At 56.2% G+C, this 26,011-nt stretch overlaps 1 protein-coding gene across 1 annotated transcript; it reads right to left on the reverse strand.

Moving 5' to 3' along the window:
- Window positions 1–486: 486 nt before the first annotated feature.
- Window positions 487–25,754, reverse strand: MMEL1 (membrane metalloendopeptidase like 1). The gene is given in 21 exon segments (XM_073236223.1): window positions 487–692; window positions 775–851; window positions 1,277–1,372; window positions 1,969–2,034; window positions 2,118–2,251; window positions 3,014–3,133; window positions 3,486–3,544; window positions 3,725–3,832; window positions 4,175–4,251; window positions 4,642–4,740; window positions 5,132–5,264; window positions 6,381–6,470; window positions 6,787–6,923; window positions 9,816–9,986; window positions 10,121–10,186; window positions 10,795–10,913; window positions 11,400–11,495; window positions 13,487–13,567; window positions 13,779–13,940; window positions 16,118–16,177; window positions 24,325–25,754. Coding segments are annotated over 21 exon segments (2,259 nt in total). The 5' UTR covers window positions 24,533–25,754; the 3' UTR covers window positions 487–592.
- Between the last annotated feature and the right edge of the window lie 257 nt (window positions 25,755–26,011).

Consider the following 26,011-nt stretch of genomic DNA (forward strand, 5'->3'; position numbering starts at 1 on the left):
CCGGTCCCCTCTGCCCACCTTCTGAGCTCAGCCAGCTCTTCCTCAGTTGGCAGCCCCTCCCACCCACGTGGGCCCCAGGGCCAGCATCTGGGGGTACCCTGGTCACTACGGTGGCCCCAGCACCAAGCCCCTGGGGAGACTTGTGGGGGCACCGCTCCCTCCGCAGAGAGCCTTGCCCTTTCCCATTGGCTGGCTGCTGTTTTGCCCAATGCTACCAGCAGTCAGCAGCAGAGCCAGGTGGTCTGATGGCAGACAGAGCTGGGCGCTCACCCTTGGTGTGGCCACCCTGTCTGCCCACCCAGGCCCTCTTAGACAAGGCACACAACTGCTCTGAAGTGTTTACTTAGTTCAGGCCTGAAGGTCGTGGACATCTGATGAAGGCAATCTTTGGACAGCAGGTAGAAGCCAGTTAAGCATGTCTGCAGGGTGCCAGGGGGCAGCCTTGAGACCCAGGGTGGCACAAAGGGACACCTGGTGGGGTGTGCTCACCACCGTGTCTGGGGTGGTGGCTGCACTCCAGGCCAGGAGGAGGATGCACATGGGTCCCTGCCGGCTGCACCGTCTCCGTGAAGGCAGGACGACCTGACCTCGGCTACCAGATGCGGCATCGCCGGTGTGGGTGCATGGGGGTGCCCGGGGCACAATGGAAGGCATCTGAGAAGGCGGCCAGATTCTGCAGTGAGCCCAGCATCCTATGGGTGATGGAGGGGATGAGCCGTCCAGCCGGGTGGTGCCAGGAGGTGGGCGTGGGCGTGCGAGGTGGGGGCCACTTGCCTGTACTTGAGGGGACTGTGGACATCAGTCTTAATGGACTGGATGGCGAACTCAGGCTGGTAGGATCCACACCACACCTGTGGGCACATGGGCGTGGCTGCGGGACTGGGGGAGGGGGTGGGCCTTGGGGATGGGTCAAGGGGGAAGGGGGTCCTGAAGAGATCTGGCTGGGCCTGGGGCAGCAGGACGGGAGAGTGGTCTCATTTTTGATGGCACAAAGGAGCCCCGCCAGTCCCACTGTCCCTTCTTGGGTCGGGGAGGGAGCTGGCCAGCTCCCCTGACTCTGCAGCTACATCTGAATGATCCCCAGCTTCAAATCCCTGCCATCCTCTTCCTCCAGGAAGGCCTCCTGGCCTGTCCCTTCTGCTCTGTCCAGCTTGCTTGCCCACAGTGCTCCTGGAGCTCCCCATAGTAGAGGCCCTCCAAAGATGTGCACAGGGAAGGAGCTTCCCGCCAGCGTGGAGGCAGGTGGAGGCAGGTGGGAGGGGATCTGCAACCCGACCTGGGCGCAGCTGATGAAGAACAGCTGGTCATAGGTTAGTTCCAGTCCTGGCAGCTGCTGTTCCTTGCCGCCTTCTGCTATCCACTTGAGGTAAGCCTGCAGGCATCAAACAGGTGCTGGGCTGGGCGGACGCTGGGGCCTACGGGCCTACCCTCCCTCCAGGGCCGCACAGGCTGGCTGGGACTGGGAGTCCTCAGACCCAGGCAGGATGGAGGTCTGGCTCCTAGGCCTACCCTGGTGGGGGTCCGGCTTCTGCAGCTCAGGCCTTTGAGCACCCCCAGGGACACAGCTCACTGCCTTAACAGCTCAGTGGCCATCCAAACGCCCAGAGTGGCTGGGCTCTGGGGGACACCCTGTCCAGGCAGCTGGCTGCGCAGTGCCCACCTAGGATGTGCTCCTGAAGCCCAGTCTGAGTTCGCAGGGCAGCAGTGCAGCTGAGGCCGGAAGGTGTGTGGTGGCCATCTCTACCTTACTTGGAGGTGGACAGTGGCTTCCCCGGAGCGTGGAGTTCTCAACCGAGGCCAGGGCAAATGTGGGCAGAGCAGCCTCGGTGGCACTCATCCGCCCAGGGCCAGGCAGGCTCCCCCAGGGCACTGCTGTCTCCCAGCTCCGATGGAGAAGGGTTCAGGATCCGCCTCGGCTTGGTTAGGGGGCGAGCTCCCACCTCCTCCAGGGGCCCCTGTTGGACCCACCTTGTATGCCTGCCGCACCCCTCCACTGTCTGCGATGTTCTCCCCAAGTGTGCTGAATCCATTCACCTGCACGTCGGAGATGGGCTGGCAGGACAGCCTGGGTCCCCTCCCTGGCACTCCCAGGGGCCAGGGGCTGTGCTGCCTCCTACGTTCTGCTTTTCTGCCAGGTCCCAAGAGTAGTTCCCCTAGGGGTAGACCATGCACTCTGACTGCCTCCAGAAGTGCCGGGCTGAGCGCTTGCTCCACCAGTCGTGCATGTTGCTGTCCATGTCGAAGTTCTGGCCTGGTGGGGGCAGAGGCAGCTGCTCCCCAGCACCAGGCCTCCCTGCACGTGCACCCAGGAACCCAGTACCAGGAGCCCCAGTTTGTGAGCAGAAAGCAGGCCCTGGTAGGGCTCACATGGGTCAGCATGTTGCCACAGTGGCTCAGGCTGGGAGAGCGAGAAGTTCGGTGGTCTTCCACGCCATCCCAAGGCTAGGGCCCGGGGTCTCGGGTCCCAGGCTCCCAGAGGCACGGTCGCTTAATGACTCTTACTGTGATGCTCAAACTCTCTAAACCCCGGATGAGGGGAGCACAGGGTCCCTAGGGACATGGGGCTGCCTGTGGGAAAACCAGCCTCCCCTGTTGCAGCTGGAACCAGGCAGGTGGCCCGCCTGAGAGCGGAGGTGGCAGTGCTGGTCAGCGTGTCCACGAAGACGCTGGCTGCCCCAGAGCCACACGGAGCCTGTGGCTGTTCCCATTCCACCAGCGGGCGAGAGGGCGGCCAGTTAATAGGGCGGTGTCAGGACTGGGCTGGAGCCCTTGTGTCCTCTGCCTCTGAAGCTCCCCAGGGCGCCTGGCAAGCCCTTCCCTGCCTTGGGCCTCACACGCCCACCTGAATCACGGAGGAGTTGCAGGGACGGCTACAAGCCCCTTGCTGACTTGCCCTCAGTCCCCTGTTATGCTCTCCAGCAGGGAGGGCGTGGAAGGGGAGGGTGGAGGGGAGGGAGGGGAGGGGCGGTGTGACCTGGAGATGAGGCTCTGGCCCTCCAGGCAGCCCCCCTACCATTGTCATCAAAGCCGTGGGTGATCTCGTGCCTGATCACCATCCCGATGCCCCCGAAGCTCAGGGCCTGCGGCTGCTCCTTGCTGAAGAAAGGGGGCTGCAGGATCCCAGCAGGGAACGCTGTGGGGCCACGAGGGGCCTGTGTGGGGCTCTGTCACTTCCCATGCCACACTCCCGCTTGTCAGGAGGAAAGGACAGGGCTCCCAAGGTCCTAGATCCCGTGTGCAGCAGACGAGGCCCACACCATTCTGGGCTGCCTTGGGGAGAGCCCTCGCTGCCCCCTGCCTCCCCCCAACGCCTTCCTCAGGGACACAGCAGGCTGCCCCTCACAGGGCTGGTGGGTGAGGCCTACTAGTGGGACAGGCAGTACCTGCTCCCTTCTGGAGGTCAGGCTGGCTGCCCCCGAGGGAGGGGTGGGGCTGCTGGTTGCATGTCCTCTGGGGTTGGGGCGCAGGAGGGGGTGTGAACCTACTGATCTGGTTTCGGTTTGGGGAGTAGAACGCATTTACCACAGCTGCCCTGATGATCCAGTGTGATGAACGAGCTGGTGACGGGGAGCCCGCGGCTCTGGGGCCACCCCTCCAGGCCCTGCACCCGGTGGGCCAGAGCCCACCTGAGGGCCCGTGGGTGCCGCAGCAGCTCAGTGATAGCCAGGCGGAGTCTGGGCCCACATGAAGCCCAGCGCCCGGCCTGCTGCCCCGCCCCACTCACAGGTTCCGGTCCGCCTTCTCCCACAGCCTCTTGGGGCTCCAGTGGCCACTGGCTGTGAGGTTCTGAAGCCTGTTCTCAAAGTGCTGGTCCTCCAAAAGGTTGAGCTGCAGGGGAGGGGTGATTGCTGCCTGGTGTGCGGAGGGGTCCTCCAGGGCTGGGGCCGGGGTGGGTCAAGGACGGCTGGGACCTGGCCGCCTCAGGACGAGCTGGGCAGTGCAGCTTGGGGCCAGCGGGCTCTGGGGGTGCAGGGGGCTGGGGTCCAGCCCTGGCTCTGTGTCTCTCCTGGCCTCAGCTTCCATGTGGGTAGCAGAGGGTGGGGTGGAGCCCCCCTGGCACATGGGGAGCTGGTGACAGAGCACCCCGTGCCCCAGGTAATCCAGGCCCATGGTCTGTGGGGAGGGGACAGGTGGGGCTCTTGAGGGCCCCCTGGATGGAGTGGGGTACATGGTGGAATACTCCTCGCCCAGGTGCTTGTTCTCCTCCAGAATGTAGTCGGGGTGGCCGGTCTGCTCCCAGATGCCCATGGCCTGGGGAGGAGGGGGGCATCTGCGTTGCCTCCCCGCCATGGGGTTAAGGGGCTCGGGGCTTGGCCCTCCTTGCTGGCTCTGGGGAGATTCGCCGGGATAGACACGCGCAGGCCCAGCCCAAGGCTGCCCTTGGCACTGGACAGATGGGTCTGCTGTGAGGGCCCAGAGGGGCCCTGCCCCCGCTGCCGTGCTTGCCCCAGACCCTCTCCGGGGTCTCCTGGGCACTCCCAGGCTCGGCGTCCTGTGCTGCCTCTGCCCACTGGCCCTTCCTAGAGAGCCAACCCAGCCCCAGTGACCTCTCTAAAGTGGGTGTGAGGGGGTCCCTCGTGCCCCCCACCCTGGGGCTGCCCTCCCATGCTGGCTGCAGTGCCCCAGCGCCCGCCCACCCGCCTTCTCCTGGGCCGCTTTCCTGGACGCTTCGTCCACCCAGTCTAGCTCGCCCAGAGTCTCCGTGAATGCCACCCGCACCCTGTCAGCGAGCTCTCTGACCTGGGGGTGCACAGGGCCCTTGTGCCTGGGGGACCCACACCGTGGCCTCTGCAGGACTCTGGGCCTAAGCCCCGATCCTAGCCTTGGGCTGCTGCAACTGGGGGCCAGGAATGAGGCCCCGGGGCTGAGAGTAGCCCCCTGGAGACACAACTTGTAGGCCTTGTACCCCCTTCCAAAACGGGCCTGCAGGGTGCTGGGCCAGGGTGGTGGCCACTGGGAGCAGAGCCAGGCAACTGAGGCTCCCCTGGCACCAAACATGCACCTGCGGCCGGGGGCAGCCAGGCCCCTGGCAGGGAGTGTCTGTCCAGGGGTTGGTGATGTGACCTGCTCCTCCCCCCTGTCCCTGCAGGGGTGCTGGCCCGGCACAGGCTGGCCTGGGAAGAGCACCCACCGCGCTCTTGCTGTCTCTGGAGAAGGCCGCCTTCACCTACAGGGAGCCCACAGCACTCTCCATGTTGCTGTTGACGTAGTTGACGCACTCTGGCCAGCGCACCTTCTCCACCGTTGTGCCATACAGCACCCGGTGGCTCCCGCACACTCACTGTCCCAGTGCATTACTGACGCCCACTCCCCTTCCTGAGCCTCAGGGTGCCCAGGGGCCCTTGGGGACACAGGGAGCTCAGACCCCCTTTGCATGCTGGCTGTGAGTGTGGGGACCACTGAGTGTGCATTCCTGGGAGGGCTCCCTGACCCAGGCTGGGAGTTGGTCTTTCCCCTCAGGGATGGGGGGACAAGCTTGGCCCCAAGCTCCTTGTCCCAGTCCTCGCCACCCTGGCCGGCTGTTCGGCTGGACCCCGTCCCCAAGCCCAGGCCGAGCTTGACCCAGGAGCAGGCCCTGGGACCGTGTCCTGCTCGGCTGAGAGCCACCAGCTCTCCAGCCCAGTGTTGCCGTCGCCTAAGTGGTGATGGGTGTGCCTGCTGACCTGTCCCTACAGATGCAGGGGCACAAGGTGGAAATGTGTCCCCATTGGATTCCTGGCCCCAAATCTGCCCAGCATCCCACCACACCTTCCTGGGCTTTGGGGTGTTTGGCCCCTGAGAGGCCAGTATGACCCTTTCTCCTTGGAGCTCTGGGGCACTGCTCCCTCCCAGATGCTGGCCGAGGTCCTGCTGGACAAGCCAGGTGGGAATGCTGACTGTCCCAACCCGCCGCCCCTCCCTGCACAGCCACTGCCCTTCCCCACCCCTCCCACTGCCCTGGCGGAGCAGCTCAGAGCGCCCTGACTCTGGGCCCCTCACCCCCACCCGCACCTTGACTGACAGACGCCAGCACCCTCTCTGCTGCCCACCCCCACCTGGATGGACACCTGCTCTGACTCTGGCTGTCCCCCCAGCAGCCAGAATGACCACCCAAGTGGGTCCTGCTCTTAAGGCCCCTGCAGCTTCCATGCAGGGGGGATCCTCCTGCAGCTCTGCCCCACACTGCCGGCCCCTGCCTCCCTCCCTGACCTCACCTTTCTCCTTCCCCCATGTGGCCCCAGGACCTCTGCCCTAGCTGGGTGTGTTCCCTGGGAGTCCATCCTCCATGTCTTCATGTCTCTGTCACTCTCGCCTTAAGTCTCTGGTGTCGCCTGCACAGAGGCCTCCCTGCCCACCGCAGATGCCCAGCGTCATAAACAGAGTAAAGGTCGCTCCCCCTGCGGTGGTTTGCACGTGCATCCTCGAATCGCTGGCCCAGGCCACTAATGCGATCCAGCACCAGGCGCCAGACCAGGTAGTTCTGCATGGCCCTGCGGTGGGGGAAGGGGGGACAGCTGAGCAGGGGGTTTTCCTGGGGAGGGGATATGGCTTATGCATCCCTGGCCAGCAGTTTCTGCCCCCAGCAGGGAGTTCAAGGCAGTGGAGGAAACCTCAAGGCCTACCCCCCACATGCAGCCTGTCTGCCGTCAGAGGCTTGAGACGCCTCCAGTGGGAGACTCCCTGGTTGCTAACACTTGGCCTGCCTGTGTCCCTCACACCTCAGAGTCAGTGTTTGCAGGGTCCTCTCCAGAGAAGAGGTGCAGAGGTGCAGAGGCCAAGGCCTCTCGGGACCGTCCCGGGCCTCACCTGGCTGAGGAGACACCGATGATGTGTTCCAGGTTCTGGAGGTAGGGAATGCTGCAGACCCCCACTTTCTCATCTGCCAGGAGCTTGATTCTGACAGAGGACAGCACAGATTGTGTGAAGAGAGCCCACTTAAATCCCTGGGGAAGGGGAGAGTGCAGAGGAAGAGGGGAGAGACAGGTAAACACGGTTCCTGGGCAGTTTCTAAGAAACCCAGGCCCCTGCAGCCTGTTCAGGAGGATGGGCACAGAGCGTCAGAATCTGGACAAAGGTGGGTGACGTCACCCCGAGCCTGAAGACTGTGGAAGATTGGAGATTGTGCCAGTAATGTCGGAAAACTGAAACATGATGGAAAAGCACAATGCAGCAAAACCACAAATGAGATAGAAAACATAAAGTCTTGTATGTAGCAAAATGCGTGTTTAACTGTGAACTGCTCCCACATGGCCGTTTCCAGGCCCACCTGGCTTTTCTAGGGGCTACTACCTGACGCTGAAGGAGGACATACTGCCAGTCTTACCGAGCGTTCCTGAGAAAACTTCTCAGCTTGATTTCTGAGGCCAAGAAGAATTTTAATACCGAAACAAGGATGTTACAAGGAAAGGAAGTATCCTTTATGATCACAGGAACAAAGACTCTAAGCAAAGTAGCAGCGATTAGAATTCACGCGTGCCTACAGAAAATAGGTAACACATCGCAGACAAATTAGATTTACGCGAGCAATTCAAATCTGGTTTAACATTTGAGAATTAAATTGGTATGATTCCCACTGAGAACTGATAAAGGAGGAAAAGTGCATGATTGTTTCAACATATGTGCAAAGGCATTTAATACAATTTGCCATCTATTCATGATAAAAAAACTCTTAGTGGACTAGACATAGAGGATAAATCCCATAGTTGGATGAAGGGTATTTCATAGCAACAGTAGCAAGAAAAGCCTGCATCAAAATGGTCGGTGAGGTGCTGCAAGCTTTTCTTCTGAGGTCGGGAGGGGAGCAAGACCGTGGTGTTCTGACTTCAGCAGCGCGCTGGACGTCTGCACCAGTTCAATGAGATGAGTAAGTGAAGTAAGACCAGTAAGCGCTCACCGAGAGGGAAGAAATAATACTTATTTTTCACAAAGGATGTAATTTGTGTGCATAAAATCTGAGAGGACCTACAGATAAAGGGTTAGAATGAACACATACATGGAGTGAACTTGCTATTATACAAGGTCAGCATTTCTGTATGTGAGCATCAAAGAATAAGAAGATAAATTACAAAATGATCCACATTCACAGTAGTATTAAAAAAACCCAGGAATAGATGTAATGAAAGATTGTAAGGATGTTGATCACCCCCAGATTGGTGCTTAGGTCCAGAATGATCCCTGTGGAAATCCCTGCAGGGTGCTTTGTGGAACTGGTGAGATGACTCTGAGTTTTGTACAAAAGCACAACGACCAAGAATAATCAAGATGACCTGGGAGAACAAACTTGTCGAACTTCCTCTGTGAGACAACCCAACTTATCCTAAAGCTGTAGCTCTGGAAGTAGTGGGTGGTTGGCATGTAGGCAAAGAAATGTACATGTAGGTGCACACAGACATGGGTGCACACTCATGCACACACAAAACGTGCATGGATGCACATATGCACACACATAAGGCACATGCCCACACACAGACATGTATGTGTACACCCTTGATTCTAACAAAGGCATGGAGAAGTGGCTAGGGGGGTCTTCAGTAGGGGTCACTGGATTGCCTAGATGTCCACAGGGAAGAAATGGAGCGATCCCTACGTTGCTCCTCATGTAATGAACTCAAGGTGGATTTTCAGTCATCTCTGGGGCAGGCAAAGACCTGGTAAGCAGAGCGGAGAGGGCACCAGCCACAGAGAAAAGATTGTCATGTCTTTGGTAAGTTGATAAATAGGACTATTTATAAACCTTTGGGAAAAGAAGGACCATCTTAGAGTAAAGAAGCAGCTGCCTGGTGGAGAGGACAGTCACTGCACATGACCCGGCCAAGGGGTCAGCGTATACAAAGAAGGCTAAGCGCCAGTGGAGAAGGCAGGTGGCCCAATAGAACAGACGGCGAGGCACCTCAGGGAGGGCCAGTGCTGGCAGTCAGCACGAAGCAGCGCTGTGCTGGCCATCAGGGAAGGCCACGTTCTGCCGGGTGAGACCGCACAGCACAAAGGCGCACGGCTGAGAGGAGATGCACCCCTTCGGCACAGGGCGGGCGGCTCATGCTGCTGTTGGGGGTCAAGCTCTACAATGACTTGGGGGAGGCGTGGCATCGTCCATTAGGTTGACCACGTTAATTCCCAGGTGTACGCTTGACAGCAGTGCACATGTGTACGCACTGAAGACATGCTCACAAATGAGCACAGCAACATTGCTCAGAAAAGTCCCAATGGGAAATGACCCAGCTGTCCAACAGGGGGTCGTATGGGGTGCAAACTGCTGTGTGCTCTTAGTATGTGGCCATCAGGATGAGTGATGGGTCACTCGGTAGCTCCAATGGGTGCCAGTGAGAAGCCAGAGCACTGGGAGCCCAGGCAGGTGAGCGCCCCGCTGGGGGCCAAGTCGTGTCCTTCTCCTGGACCTGCCTTCTTTGTCACCCCACCCCATCCGGGAGGGGCTTTCCTCATTGCAGGCAGGCTCCTCCTCAGATTATTTGGCATCAGGCTGAGCCAGTGCCCCCAGGCCAGCTGGGCCATAGTGCCTGGTCTGACCCATGGCTGCCGGCAAGCCCTGCCAGGCCTCCAGCCCCTCTGCTCTGTGCTGGGCTCCTTGGTTTGGTCCGCCTGGCCCTGCTGCCAATCCCACAGCTCTGTCCCGGGCTGCGCCTGTCTTTCCTCCTGGCCGGACCCATCCTTCGGAGGCCAGCTCAGAGCCCGCCTCCAGCCCGCGGGAGGCCTGCCATACCTCAGCTCCCTGTGCCGGGGCTGGCCCTGGCCCCTGCCTCGCCTCAGCCCCTCCTCTCAGTGCAGGAGGGGACTGAGTGAGGGCTCGTGGCTGGGCTGCTGGGTGGCGCTCTGCAGGCCTTGTGCAGGAACCAGCGGTGTGCACTGCAGTCCTGCATCTGCGGGATGAGGATGCAGGTGTGCCCCTTGGCACTGCCGGGCTGAGCTGAGCTGATCCTGGGCCTGATGTAGGTCACAGCTTGTCCCTGTCCTCGGTGCACTTGACCTGTGCAGGCGCTCGCAAAGGCTAGCTGTGGGGGCAGGGGTCAAGCAGACACACAGGGGAGCTGGGCCGCAAGAGGGCCCTGAGGTGACAAGGGTGCCCAAGGTGGAGGGGGTGGGTAGGAAGGTGCAGTGGGGGCCAGGGGCCCTGCCCCCGACTCACCTTCCAGTTGGTGCCATCCTTCAAATAGTACTCGTGGGACGGCATGCCCAGGGTGGGCTGGTCTACCTGCAAGTACAGACGTAGATGTGAACCTGGGCACGGAGCCAGGGTCCCCACGGCCTGGCTGGAGCAGGCAGCAGCCCTCTCCCCTCCCTCCGTGCCATGCGCAGTGGGAATGGGGCGGTGCTAGAACGTGTGCAGGCACCCAGTTGCCCAGCCTGCTCTGTGAGCAAGGGGCACAGGGCCTCGGGGCTGCCTGCAGCAGGCGGCCCCTGTAGGGTTGGCCACAGTGGTGCAGCTGTCTACCTGTGACCGGCGGCAGCACATCGGCTTTGGGGTCACCCTTCCAGCCCTGGCGCCAAAGACCTAGACACATGACCCTGAGCACCAGCTCAGCACATGGGCCACCCCTCTGATCAGGCTCTGGCTCCTTGGTCACCAGTCCCCTAGCCCATGGATATGGACAAGGGCAGGGCCCTGGGAGCACCGCCAGGGCTCACCCCTCTGCCTGCAGCCCTGGCTGCCTCCCCACTGCAGTGTGAGTGCCTTCAGCCAGGCACCAGCGCCTGGACCCCAGCCCCCAGCCTACCTTGGTACCCCTTCTCCTGGCCCCCCAGGACCCTGGCCTACCCCCATCCTCCACCACTGCCCCCCGCCCCCTGTGCGGCTCATACATAGATGATGTGCCGGCTGGAGTTCTGGTCGTCGTTCCAGACGAAGAGGTCAACGAGGACACGCTGACAGAACCGCGAGCTCATCACGGCCAGCTGCTTCTCCAGCTCCCGCCTGGGGCCTGGGGAGCAGTGCCCGTGCTGCAGACTCACCGCGCCCGTCAGACAGGCAGTCCTGGTGCCCCGAGCTTGGGGCTGTGGGGCCATGGGGACCCGTTCGGCTCAGAGTGGTGAGGGCGCCTGTGGGCCTTGGGGGCTGGGGGCCACAGGGAGGTGCTTCCCCAGACAGTCCGCAGGAACAGAGCGCCCTAAAAGCAGTCATGGGTGTGGGGGGCTGCCAACCCCTTGGCGATCCTAAGTCGCGGGTGGGTCAGAGGGCAGAGAGCGGAGCACACGCCCCTGGGGCTGGGGCCTGGGGCTGGGAGATGGGGCCTCCCCAGGGTTCTGGAGGGGGTGCCCCTCTGCAGAGCTGGAGGGGCCCAGCCGCAGGGATAGGGAGCTGGCCAGCAGCTGGTCCGACTCCCCAGCGCAGGCCCTGCAGGCCTCAGCTCCAGGGGCCCAGTGTGTCCCGTCTGCTGTGCGGGGCTGCCACTGGGCTCGGGCTTTACCTACACTCGCATTCCACACATCCCCGGTCACTGGCCAGCCTCCTACCAGCTCGAGGAAGTCTAGCAGGAGCTGAGAGCCTCTCTTCTCTATCATACCTGAGGGGGCAAGGGGTTCACTCACCCAGATGCCCTCAATCCCAGACCGGTGGGGACACAGAGAGGGACCCAGCTGTGAAAGCGGCCTGGGGCTGACGAAAGCCCAGCCCACCGCGGGACAAAGCTGGGGGAGGGTGGGCCTGGGAGCTGTGCACCTCGTGGGGGGCTGTGGGAGCCGGCCCTAGGGAGGCCCTGTGGCCAGGAGCAGGCAGGCAGGGCCCTGGGCGGAGCGGCCAACCTTCTGCAAGGGGTGGGGAGCCCCAGGGAAGACTGCCCATGCTGGACAGGGCACGAGCAACTTCAGAGCCATGGTGATCTGGCGGGAAGCCTGGAGCAACTGTCACACTGTGGGCCGAGCCACAGAGATGGAGGCAAAGGGGGGCCTGGGGGCGCCACAGCAGGGCCTGGCCAGGTCTCAGGGTTGGGTGGGAACTTGGGCTGGATGGGGAGGGGGAAGCTTCCAGGTGAGCCCTGATGGGGGCTGCAGGCCTGGGGTGCTGGGGCCCTCACTAGGAGTGAGGAGCCCCCCATGACTGGTGGAGGCTGGTCCTGGCTTGGAAGTGGGGGCAAACACAGGAGGCTGCCAGTGATTGACAGTCCTGGTGGTCTCGGGGTGCTTGTCATGGGTGTTATTGCTTGGGTCCCTGGGTAGGTTCCTGTCGAAGAGGCTCAGCTTCCTGGCTGCAGATGTGGGTCTGAGTTGTGTTTTACACATGGTCTGGCTATTGTCCTTCTGCATATTCAGGCTCTTAGGCTAGAAGTTCCAGGCTGGGGACACACAGGCAGTCTCCTTCACCTCAGGGGTACTGGTCAGGCCACATGAATGGCCTTCGGAGCCCACAGGGGCAGAGGGCATGAGCCCAAGTGTGTGTGGGCTGGAGCTCCTGGAGGCACCCTGACAAACCTGCCGTCCCAGGTCCTGATGCCAGGCATGCTAAGAGACCCCCAGGGAAATAGGCAGCCTTGTCCCCCGGCAGTCAGGAAGGGGAGCCAGTTTCCCTGGAGCAGCTGAAACCCCAGGCAGGGTTTGCAAGCACCCAAGTAGGGGCTCAAGGGGAGACAGGCTAGAGGTGCCCCAAGTGCCCACGTGTGTGAATCCTCTTAATAGGAACCAGAGCACTGAGAAGTCCCACAGCACGTGCAAACACGCACACACACACACACACACACACACACACACACACACACACACACACACACACACACACACACACACACACACACCTACGTGTATATACACATAACACTGACAAGGATTCTTTCTTCCCAGACATTCCCTGGGCTCCTGAGCCTTCTCCTAGGCCTATCTGGGCCCCTCCTGGGAACATCCAGTTTTTCAAGGACCTGCTGAGCTGTTTCACCCAGATGCTGCCCATACCTGAAGGTCCTCACCCCCACCTGCCCCAGGGAGGTCTGAGCGCCCGGCAAAGGCCCTGTCAGGCTGGTTCAGCCAGAACCCGTGGCCACTCTGCACTGTGGCTGTGGGCCCCCACCGACCCACTCAGGATTCAGAGTTGAGTCCTCTCTTCCCCAACTGCAAGTCCCACTGCAGTGGGCCCTGATCCTACTGAGGTGGCCCCAGATAAAGTTCTCAACTACTGTTGTGAATGATTTTTTCTTTAGCAGCATACGCACACACATGCATAGACATGCACACACACATGTACCTGCACGCACATATATACACATATCTGCATGCACAATATACACACATATACAAATGTACACACACACACATCATGTTTCCCCTGGGGCTCCCAGGCAGGCCCCTCACTGGCTTCCTCCTGCCTGAATAGGCTGTGGCCTGTGCAAGCAGGGTCCTGGGCAGCTGGCAGCAAGTCCATGCCCCATGTGGAGCCTGGACCCAGGGCCCTGCAGGGGCGCAGCACACGGCCTGGCCGGGCTGAGCCCTGAGTGGCTCCCTTTCTGCCCTGCCATGCTGCAGGGCTGGAGGGTCCTGGAGTGAGGCAGCCCTGGGAGGCCCTGCTCACTCTCGTCCATGCAGGAGCAGTACAGCGTCTTGGCCTTCTGCACGGCTGACCGGTCATTGGAAGTGGAATTCTCCAGCACTCCTGGGGCAGAGGAGGAAGGTGGACTGGGGCTGAGGCAGCTCCGGGGGGCCGGGTCAAAGGTCCCCATGCACACACACTCAGCAAGAGGTGGGCCCTCTGCCCTGCTGGGCCTTTATCCCAGGGTGCTGCCTCTCCCTGTGCCCACCGGCCCCACTGTGGCCCACAGGCTGGCAGACCGGGCTACCCCTGCCCAGTTCGAGGCCACCCTCACTTTTGAGGATGACCTCCAGCTTGTCTCGAAGGATGTCAGAGATGCTGTAGAGGGCGCTGGCCTCAGGGATCACGTGGTGCTGCAGCCAGCCCCCGCGTGCGTACTGGTAGAAGTCGCCACATGGCTTCTTGGATGGGTCCATGCTCTGGAGGATCCTGGTGGCTGTTTGTGCCCAGGGTGGAGAGGAAGAGGGAGAGCCAGCTGTGGATGGCCTGACTGGCCGTCAGGCATGTGGGCACAGCTGTGTGCCCATCGTAGTGTTGGCCACTGTCTCTGAGCCTCAGTGAGGTTGGAAGCAAGGATCCGAGGTACACGGCCACCGCTCGTTAGCCACACACCTCATAGCCCTGTGACAACCCCAAGCCTCCGTTTCCATGTCTGCAGATCCCCCTCACCGGCAGCCTATGAGGGCTGAGGTGATGGGCCGGGACTGCCGGCTCCCCTGTGTGCTCTGGGTCAGGGCCAGACTCTGCCCCTGGGGCCCCCCACCTGCTGACCACTAGGGGTGTGTTTCCTGTTGCAGGGGATGGCTTTGCCCCCAGAACCCAAGTGGGACAGTGGGGCCCTGAGGTTCCCAGCTGAATGCCCTCAGCTGAGGTGGCTGGGCTGGACTCCCCACCCGGACTCCCCACCTGGATCCGTGTTCCACATGGCTGGGACCTCGCAGGAAGCACCACCAGGGGTGGCCACCCATGACCCCAATATGGGCAGAAAAACACATTTTTGAGTTTTTTACTAGCGTTTATTCATGCTGGGGTCACATCTGCAAAAAGCAGCCTGTGGCCCCCAATTTTTTTTTTAAATAAAATGCTGAAGTGGTAGGTAGATGTAAGATAAAGGTAGAAAACATAATTTAGTGCTGTAAGAGGGCAAACGTAGATGATCAGGTGTGTGCCTGTAGCCTAAGAATTAATCCAAGCTAGACAAGGGCAGCAAAACATCCACGGATGCAGAAGATTTCTCTCAAAACGGGGGGGTGAGGTTCTAAGCCTCACCTCTGTGGATCCCCAGTTTCTCACCTGATGGCCCACCCTGCAACTGTGCCTGTCTTAGGTTGTTCCTCCCTTGAGGAATCTTACCCGTCTCTGGCTAACCAGTCCTCTTCCGGGGCCAAACAGGGAAATGTAAAGTTGGTAAGTGAGAGAGAAGCCATATTGTTTGAAAAGGTTAGCTTTTTACTTCTTTGCAGATTTATGCCCTGTGGCTTCTATGCCCAGCACTTGTCTCGAGGTATCTTTACTACTTGGAAGAATTATGATACTTGGTAATTTTCGATGTGAGGCACAAAGTCTACTAAAGGGTTGTAATTAGGAAGGAAGAAGAAAAGCTATAAAAGTAGCAGATGGAAGAAAATATGGGAAGATTGATTATTTCTTTGACATAACTTCTTGTAGAGTAATATAAGCATTATAGGTTTTAACAAACTAATTAAATTGCATACACACATTAACATAATAGGAATACAGTTACATAACAAAAGCAGACCTACAATTACCAGCCATGTCCAGTGAAACCAAAAAAACCAGTTAGGCACCCTAGGCATTTGTGTAAACTTATCAATAATATGATGGATGTTGTCTAACTGAATTTGAACAGTCTGAGAAAAATCAGACAAATTAAAACAACACATTCTTGGGAACTGTTCACATCCCATATGTTCTTTTAACAGTAGATAGTCTATAGTTGCACAATTTTGGAGCACTGCAACTTGCACTTCTCCTAATTCTTGGTTGAGTTCCGACAGTATAGATCCAGTCAAATTTGTTGTTTTACTGTGTGCACAGGCCAGCTTAGGTATCTCCTTCTTCATTCCAGTGGCAAGTCCAGGAACCGGTGAGATGGATGCAGCTACAACTGCAGCATCGCCTGGATCTTTGCTGAAGTTTTTTGATGATCATTTTCTGGAATAACTCTTCCAGAGGATGTTGATGTTGGAAGTTCTTCTTCATGTCGTATCTTAATTCGTTTTCTGGGTAGCCAAATTAGGCTTTGATCCTCTGTATAAACACAAACAAACCCTTTGTGTGGCCCCCAATTTTAAGACAAATTCCTGGGAGGAATTTTGAGTGCGTACGTTTGTTCGTGTGACCTATCTTTCCTTTGTGTCAGTGCATCAGAGAGCCTGGGGCTGGCTTCCCTGTGAGGGGAAGGGTGGTCTCTGGGGGCCACAGGGGAAGGAATGGAGCAGAGCCACTCTCCACCCCCAAGCGAGCAGGGCCAGGGTATGCCCGCCAGTCCCAGTGCGGCTCCCTTTGCCTTGGGCAGAGCCTGTGCCAGCTTCACCAGAAGCCCCTGCCCCTGGGCAGCAATGGGGAAGACGTGGAGGGAAGGAGGCTCACCTGCCATCACACAGCCGGGGGTGGTGCAGATTTCGCCCATCTCCTTGGTCTCTTTGATGGCTGAGGGCAAGAGCAGCGTGAGGGGGGAGTGGGGGACAGGCACACCTGGGGCAGGTCAGGATGGGGCCGGGTGGGGTCAGGTGGGCTGGGCAGGATGGGGCAGGGCTGCCGAGCAGGCGGTGTTAGGCACAACTACTGGCTGAAACCAGTATACATGAATATTGGAAGCGAATAAGTAAGCAAATGATAGCAGATGCCCAGGCTTTTTACTGTTGCAGTGGGAGGTCATGGATAAGAAAGGAGAGGAGGCTAGAAAGATCCATATGGTGATGGATTAGAGGTTCAGTCATCAGCATGAACTCATGTTCAGCTTAGTATAGACATAGATGGCTGTATATAGAATATTTATAGATAATGTATATACACATGGGTTGGCACACTCACACATATTCCCATGCCCTGTCAGCTGAGCATGGCCAGAACCACCACCAGCTCAGTAGCAGTGAGCACACACAGGACCCAGATCTTGGTTTCTAATACCATTACCTACTAAAGAGAACAGGGGATCCTTGGAAAAGTGGTTGATTCTAACTGGGGCAGGAAATACACAAGTGAGCCTGGAACATCTTAGTGCTAGAAAGTAAGAAACTGCTATCCCTACCTCTGAAGACAAAAAACAAACCCAAAGCCCAGTGATGGGGGTGTATTGGAGGGGCACAGAAGTCAATCGACAGAGCTCCCCATGAGCAAATCTGGACCAATTTGAGCAAAAAATGTAGTATTGAATAATAACCCAAAGTATAAAATCAAAATCCATGAGTCCATAGTGACATAAATAAATCATTGAATAGATAAATGGGGGAAACAGACATGTATTCCACATAAAATAATTCCAAATAGCTTATGTAGATATTCCACCTCTAAGGATCGTTTAAGTGTGGACTGCGCCTGGTAACTTCCTTTCAAGGACAGTATGGAAAGGGAAGGGGAAAGGTAGCCACAGTGAGAAGCCCAACAAACACTGCCTCAAGCCGTGTGATCGGGTCAACATCTACAGTGGAAAGTCAATGAAAGCATGTATCTTTGATCTGTGGGCTTCTTTCTTTAGACAAACCAACCCAGTCTAATGAGAAAAACATCAGACAAATCCCAGTTGAGAGACATTCTACAAAATACCTGGCCAGCAGTCCTAAAAAATGTCAAGATCATAAAAACACGGGAATGAGGTGGATTCTAGTTTTGAGCCTAGGCCCCCAAGAGGCCTGTGCACTTTAGGGACACGCCCAGGCCTGCTCCCTGGCCCTTGTGGGAGGATGAGAACCACATGGAGCCGGGTGGTTGCAGCCAAGCCCAAGTTAGATCTGTGGATCCCCAGGCAGTGTATAGATGGGCGTCATCACAGGCAACTGTTGCTTTAAGCTCAGGAGTGTTGGGACGGTTTGCTAGGCGGCAATACCTAGCCGATACAGAAAATAACACAAGTATGTTTGAAATACTAAAAGAGATAAAAGAAAATAACTGGAAACAAGAGCAAGAAACATTTTAAAAGAATCAGTTTGGAGAATAAACCAAATTGGAAATTATACAAACAAATAAACCAACAAAAAAGATGTAGTAGCTGAGACTAAATTCAAAAAAAATCCGAAATGGATGGGTTAAGTAGCTGAAGAGGGGCTTAATGAATTGGAATCATTTTAGACAATAATCCAGAATGTAGGACAAAGTCAAACAGGCAGAAACTTTTCCCAAAGAGACATGGGTGATAGAGAGCAAAGTTGAGGATATATGTAGTCAGAGTGTTTGAAAGCGGGAATAGAGGCGAGGTGGGAGACACAATAGTAAAAAAGATGGTGGCTGCAATCTTCCAAAGCCAATAAATATTATTAATGCTCAGATTTGGGAATCGTGACAGGTCCAAAGCAGAATAAATAGAAATAGTTTCATAGCTAGACACAAACACAGAATACCAAAGACGAGAGAAAACAGCTCAGAGGAAAACACTGTGACAAGAGACTGACAGGTAGGTCGTCGTTTCAGATTTCCAAACAGTGGTGATGGAAGTTAGAAAACAGTGGGACTAAATCTTCAGGATATGGAAACGACTAAACCCAGATTTGTTTAGCCAGTTGAACTATCATTGAAGGATGAGTACTGAATAGTTATTTTCAAATCAACAAGAACTGAGAGTTTACTACTGAAGGATTATTTTCAAGCAGTGCTCCCTGAATGTGCCTGATCACAAGGCACAACTATAGTGCTCGTAGTACAAGAAGACTCGGGGGACTGGCGCTCAGTCCCGCCCAGGCAGAGTCCGTGGTGGCCGAATGTCTGTGCCCCTGACTCCCGTGCCTATGTTGAAGCCTTAACCCCCAGTGTGCCTGTATTTGAAAAGAGGGCCTGTGAGGTAATAAAGGTTAAATGAGGACATAGGATGGACCCTGATCTTTTAGGGCTGTCACCCTTATAAGAAGGGGAAGGGACCCCAGATCTCCCCCTCTTCACCATGTGAGGGCACAGGGAGAGGGTGGCCATCTGCACGCCAGGGAGGGAGCTCTGGCCAAGAACTAAAACGGCTGGTATCTTGATCTTGGACCTCCTGCCTCCAGAACTGTGAGAAAATTATTTTCTGTTACTTAAGTCATCCAGCCCACGGTGTTTTGTTATGATAGCCCAAGCTTACTAAGACAGGGCCCAAGTCTGGATTTTTGGCAGCTGTCCCAAGCTAGCCTTGCTATCAAAGCAGGTTTGAGAAATGCTGCCCTAAGTCAGCACTTCCCAAACTTCAGTGCAGGTGAACTATTTGGGGGTTAAATGCAGATCTTGACCCGGGAAGCCTGTAAGGTAGGCCCTGAGTCCGTGAATTTCTAAGAAGCTCCCAGGAGAGGCTGGCACCACTGCTCCGTGGGCTACACTCTGAATAGGAAGCTCCAGAAGTATGTACTTGAGACAGAAGAAAAATTATGTCACAAGGACTGCTGAAATACAAGAAAGTTGATGAGCAAAGAAATTGATAAGGATGTGGGAAAATCTAAACTAACATTGGCTGCATTAAATATTGTTGCCTGGGTGCAGTAAATAAAAAATAAGATGGAAACGCAGTACTTCCCCACACTGATGGGAGTGGGGCGCGGGGAGAGAAGCATTACTCTCTTCAATGCTTGTATCATTTGGAAGAAATGTGGAGGTGTTGGCTAGCTGAATACTTACTAAGTTAAATATGCATATAAAAACTTAAGGTTCTGCTCTGCTTATGACAGCAGAAGCCACAGCAGCATGCCATCCCCCTTAACAACAAGAAAATCATGATAATCCCAATGTTTCTGGAGCCCATCTAGGACCTGAGGTCGGAAGGCAACCAGGGAAACAGCTTCAGAGAGCGACGGGCCCCTCCAAGCAGGGGCGAGGCTGCGCCCCCTTTGAGAGGACTCAGAAGTGAGAGATTGTCACCAGACACATGGGTAAGAAGAAATCAGGCAAAACTGTGATGAATTCTCACAGGCCACGTGTGAGCTAGCTGCCAGTTTGGAACAGCTGGGGGCCCCCAACCTAAGGGAATTTTGCACTTACATGTTCTTTCCTTGGGCCTTTGCTAGGTGCCAACGAGAAACACTGGGCACAAGTCTCAGAAGACTGGAGAGAACCCCCTCAGTGGCACAGGCGTGCAGGAGGTCATCTGCTTCTGCTGAGACGCAGGCATGAGGCTCCTCCTGCTGGCCTGGACCCTCCTTTTGTCTGGAGGAAGAGCTCTAAGCCACCCGGGGAAGGGTGGGAAGTCCTCTCACCCTAGGCACTGGGTACAAATGCCACCCGTCTGGAGGATCAGAAGTAAATATCCTCCACGGGGGCCCTTGTGGGCCAAGAATCTTAGCCTGACCCCAGGCTGAAGTCTGCTACCACGGGGGAGGGGCAGGAACTCAGGGTGAGGCTAAGTTTGATGGACATGGGGGTCTGGGCAGAGGTGCTAAGGCTGTTCCACCCCTGGGCTCCGGGCACAGCAGGCCTGCTGAAGACTGATCCTGGGCCAGGACACCTGCGGTCCCCCCACTCCAGCATGAGCCTTGCACCGAGATGAGCGGTAGCGACCTACCATTTGTGGAGGGACAAAGGCGTGGGGTGAAGGCCCCTCTGTGTCAAAGGCCTGCAGGCACCGCTAAGGCTGAGGCGGAGCAGGAACAGGGAGGGGAAAGGCCTCTGGCACCCTGGGCCTGGTGTTCTAAGCGCCCCGCCGCTGGAGGAATTCCAAGTCTGTGGTGCATGATGGGTAACAACAGCAAAGACAAAACTCCAGCCTTTTCAGACAAAGAAAACCTGCAGGAATTCACTTCCGCCGCACCTGTACAGCAACACATGTTAAAGGAATTTCTTCAGGAAGAAGGAAAATGATGGCAGGTGAGAATTTGGGTCTACATAAGAATGAAGAATATTGGGAATGGTTAAAAAAAATGATGAGCAGGCTTGGTCAGTCTCACCTGGATCCAGAATTCATAGAATTCTGGGAAGATAATTATGCACCTGGTATTTGTGTACACTCAAACTATATTATCACAGCTGATAACTAATAACTGTTACATAGAGAAATAATTATCCTCTTTTGCAGATTTATAGATTCACCGGCTTTCAGAGATGAATAGGATCTCAGATCTCCTCTTCAAGGAGCAGAACCTGAGGTGAGGTGGGGTAAGCCATCCAGGACCACACAGTCAGTATCAGCAAGTGCTGGGCTGTGTTTCATTTTACAAACGGTCGGAGGACTTTTTCATTCCCACTTGTAACCTTTTGCAGGAGATAGCAATTGTAAGGACTTGTGCAACATTAAAAGCTTCTAACTATTAAAGAATTTTTGGAGAAAAGATCAGAGAGGGCAGGAAAAGAATTTCAAGGTTTAGAACTGTCACTTTGAATGGACTCCCATCTACAGTCATTAATAATAAATGTGGTCTAGGTACTGCCGTACCTTGTACTCAGGTTGCATTTATGGCATCTCATGATTAACTAAAATATGTTTTATAAGCACAAGGTTGCTATTTGAGATGAATAAGCACAGGCCTGTCCTAAAATAATTTGACAGAAAGAAGGAAGCCTCTTAAACAAGGTAGCTATTAATAATAAGGAAACCAAATAATAACAAAGAAAGGTAGAGTAATCTATTCTTCACAGGTCAGCTGTAAAAGAGACTCAGTAGAAATGTTATACATGATGAATATGGATTTATCGAAAAGCAAGGACGTATCTGTATTGGGAGGGTGGGGGCGTGCCTGGGTGGTCTGAGGGGCTACATCTGCCCTCTGGTCAGCCATCAATAACAATATTGAGAGGGGTCAGTGGCAAAATATGCTACTTTGTTATTAAATATGATCAAGAACAGCATGATGGACATGTCTTTAAGTGTTGTTGTTATATATAGTTGTAATGCCTCCTCAGGACCTAACACTGATAATAAAGGCACAAAGACAAGGTGTAGACACACAAGGGGACACTCCAGTCCAGGGTTGGCAATATTTTTCTGTAAAGGTCCAGATACTAAATATTTTAGGCTTTGTGGGGCCACAGATAGACTCTCATCTATTCAGCTCAGCTCTTGTAGAAACTTCCACAGATAATACATAGATGAATGGGCACAGCTGTGTCCAATAAAACTTTATTTACAAAACAGGCCCTGGGCCAGATATGGCCTGTGGGCCATGGTTTGCTGATCTCTGCCCTAGACCATTAACATGTCTGCTTCTGAGGAGCAGAGTTCCAGGGCAGATAGGAGTTCAGGCAGGGGACTGCACTTGCCACTGTAATTTTTACTAAAAACATTTGATCTTCTGAAAACTGTCTATCTATGCCTTTAAATATTAATATATATTAACAAATATGAAAACAAAAATCTAAGATAACTTTAAAAGGATGAAAATATTAGACTTGAAAGCTGGGTGAGGGGAAAGGGAGTGAAAAATAGTAGCTCAACCCAAAAGAAGGCAAGAAAAGAGAAAAGAAAGGCATCGAAGCACAACAGGACACAATAGAAAAAGCATACATTTCACTGATCACAGTGAAGGCAAATACAGGCTGAATCCTCCAGGTAAAAGACAAAGACCCCAATCTCGTCATACGCTGCTGCAAGAGACACATCTAAAGCTAAAGACAGGAAGTTTCAAAGAAAAAGAATGGGAAAAGCAGACTAAGAAAATGGTGAGGAGTTGTCGCAGTCAGATCAGACAAAACAGAATTTAAAACGAACCAGAATTAAAGGCACTGATAAGATAGAAAGGTCCCCTATACAGAATTTTATTGTTGTTAACAACCATTTGATCGATAAATGAGAGATGCCCTCTCAAAAAAAAATATTATAAACATATGTACAGTAGTTAATAAAATGTTCCACTATGAAAAAAAAATGAATGAATGTATAAGTGATGAATGAATAAAAGGCTATGGTCAAGAACTGTCTTCCTTCAGTGTTCTTTGGCATTTGAAGGAAAAACAGTTTAGAGCACACACAATGACCTCTTGGGACCCCAGTTTCCAACACTGTATATTTGAGCAAACAACTGATACTTTTCTGAGCTGTTGCAAAGATTAAATAAGACAATGTGAATAAAGTATCTGAAAAAAAAAGATAGAAAGGATCACCACATAATTAGGTGCAGTGGAAGATACATGAATTCTAAATTTGTATTCACATAATAATGTAGCCTTAAAATAGGCAGATTCATACTTGACGTAACTATAAGGGACATTGACAGTTCTCTAGTGCAAGATTTTAACACACATATCTTTCAATAACTGAAAGATCAAAATGAAAAGAAAGCAAATATATAGAAGATAATAGATATACCTGAATCTCCCCTTTCATCTAGCGGTAGTGACTGGGTGTGTTCTACAAGCACACACATGCTTTTAAATATAAAACTGACCGCATATTAGCCCTAAGGCAAGTCTCAGCAAACAGGCAAGAATTAATGCCACAGAAGTCCTGGTTTCTGATGGCAATGCAATTAAGTTTGAAACCAATAAAAAAAGGAAACAAAAACTGTGTATCTGGAAATTTAAAAAAAAAGGATTTCTGAATAACTCATTAATCAATGAAAAAAATTATAGTGAAATAAGAAAATACTTAGAAATAAGTAATAACACTACATGTAAACACTTCCACAAGCTCCACAGGTACCTGAGGCTGAGCTCAGCTGTGGGGGTGGGGGCACATGGGTTCTGACCGAGGAGCCCGGGGAGAGACCCTACTTGTATTTAGGGGTTCGCAAGGACGAGGCAAGCAGGGCAGGCACGGTCCCCCTGCTGGGTGGGCTCCTGCTGCGCTGGCTCCCTAGGAGGGGACGGGCCCCCTGGCACCCCACAGCAGGCGGGGGCTGGTCAGCCCTGTCCCTGGGGGCTCTAGCTCAGTGGTTTAGGGCTGAGGTAGCCCTGAACAGCGAGAGGCTCCCTGGGGTCTGGACTCCGGGGTGCCCCGTGCAGCCGGCGACCCTTCCCTCGCCCTGCCCAGGGAGTGGGTAGGGTCCGCCTGCCCCAGCAGGAGACTCCGGGGCCAGAGGCCGCAGCGGCCAGCAGGCTCCAGCCAGGCACGTGGTCAGGCGGGAGCCGCCCAGGGAGAGGCGCCCCCCACGCCCACCTGCTTCTGGCCCACAGAAACAGCCTGGCCCTGCCATGGGCCCACGGTCCAGCGAGGGAACGTTCTAGTACACGGTCTGGGACGCCCCGTTGCTGACTGCGGGGAAGCACTTCCGCGGATACCCCGGAGTCCGATCCTGGGGGAGGCACTGCCCCGGGGGCCCGTGTGCACCAGAACCCATGCCTGCCGCAGGGGCATGCCCGCGAGTCCCCCGCTTCTGGCTGGGACCCCGCCCGGCCCCTCCCACCAGCCCGCCGTCTGCGGAGCCTGCCTGGGAAGCCAGGGGCCCGGGGCCCGGCCTCAGCGGGCGGGGAGAGGGCTCCTCGCGGGCCCTTTGGCAGCGCGGCGGCCGCGGAGGCGCGGGTGCGCCGCGGACGAGGGTCCCAGCGCCGGCGAGGGCTCCCGCTGCTGGGCCGGCCGGGCGGGGGACCTGGTCTGTGTGGCTCTGTGAGCCAGCCTCGCCTGGGCACGGCCTTCTGGAAGCGGCCGCCGGGTCGCTGCTGGTCTAGTCCCGCGCTCCAGCCCGCAGCACAGCCGGTGTAGACCCCGCCTGCCCGGCTGACAGGCTGGCTCTTGGGGCAGGCAGCTGGCACACTCTTGGGAGCTCGGCTGCGGGCAGCGGCTGGGGTTGCAGGCCTTGAGGAGGAGCGCCCTCGCCCACCTCTGCTGTCCACGTAGAGGAGGCCCAGGGTCACCAGGGCACCAGTCACCAGCAGCAGCACCCGCTCCAGGAAGGCTCGGCGCTTCTGTCCCTGCCAGCGGGCCATCTCCATCGTCCCCACCCGGCTTTCCGGCTTCCCCATCACCGATTCTCTAGCTGTGAAAGTGCATAGCCGAGCCACCCCAGGGTTAGGGGCAGGGCTGATGTCACCCAGGGCAGGGGAGGGGCGGCGTGGAGCTTCGGAGGCCCTGCCCAGGGCTGGAAGGGAGCAGGTGCTGGGTCGTTTTGGGGTGCCCAGCCTCAATCTCCATTGCCAAGTTCACAGGCGACCCAGCACCTGTGTCTCAGGCCTCCCTGCCATGTCTTCCTGGCCAGAGCCCACGGATGCCCAGGGGTGCCCGGTGGTGGGGGAGCCTAGCCTGCTGGGCACGGTGGAAATCTCTTCCTGAGGTCAGTCTCTCCACACCCACTCCCTGGCAGGGGGTGGTCCGGCGTCCACTCTGCTCATGGTGTGGGGGGCACTCGGGATCCAGGAAGCCCAGCCCCATGCACCTGTGAGGGGTCAGCGCAGGGCAGCCTGCTGGGCCCTCCTGTCGAGGGGGCTCCTGGAGCTGCAGGCCTGGATGCTGGGTCAGGGACACCCTCTGAGAGGTGGCTTGGGCTACTGAGCTCCCTGCCCATCTTTCCTGCTGGAGCAACAGACTCTGAGGTCTGCGTGTGCTTCCTTGTGTGTGTGAGTGCTTGTGAGTGTGCGCCTGGATGTGTATGTGTGTGTATACACGGGAGTGCAGCGGAGTGTGCATGTGCTCCTGTGAATGTATGTGGGTGTGCATGTGCGCATGTGAGTGAGCATGCATGTGTGTGTGTACTCCTTTACCAGCACACAGTCAGAGCCCTGCCTTCAAAGCTGCTGGGCACCAGGGGGCACCTGCTGGGAACACCAGGCTGCCCTCCAGGGCTTCGCGGGTGCAGCTCTCCGGCACGTCACACACCTGACGCTGGAGCCTGGTCCCCCCTCTGCACCAGCAGGGCTGGAGGTGGGAGGGGCCTGGGGCTGCACTCAGGTCTTTCCTTCAGGCGGGTGAGTGCCCGGACCAATCCGGGCAGACCTAGATGGTCTTAAGACACCTGGGTGGGCATGTGCCTGAGTTCCGTCCCGACTCGCAGGGAGTCTTAGAGGGTCTCTGAACCTCCCCGGCCATCACCTCCACATGACCCAACTCATGAGGAGAAGCCAGGCCTGCTGGGGTCTCAGGACTCTCCCCAGCGCCATCACCTCTCTCACGCCCTGACCATGCTTCCCACCCCACCCCAGGCAGGCCCTCCCCAGATCCCTGCTGCCCCCTGACCCCTGGGAGCCCTGCTCTCGGTCACCTTCCCTGCGAAGCCTTCCCTCCCTGGGCTCCTGTTACACAGGGCCAGCCTCAGCCCCCCCTGGCGCCAGGCCCATTGGTTTCACCACCAGGCGCGCAGTTTGGCAAATATGCTCCTTCCTTCTCTTCCTGTTGCCTGTCGCCCCCCAGACCATCAGCCCCATGGGGGCAGGGGCTCCAGCTGCCTGGGTGCCCAGCCCCTGCACTGGTGCCCGCCATCCCAGAGGCACCGACCAGCGTCTGAGCGA

Source organism: Manis javanica, chromosome 4 (assembly GCF_040802235.1).
Source record: "Manis javanica isolate MJ-LG chromosome 4, MJ_LKY, whole genome shotgun sequence".
NCBI lineage: Eukaryota > Metazoa > Chordata > Mammalia > Pholidota > Manidae > Manis > Manis javanica.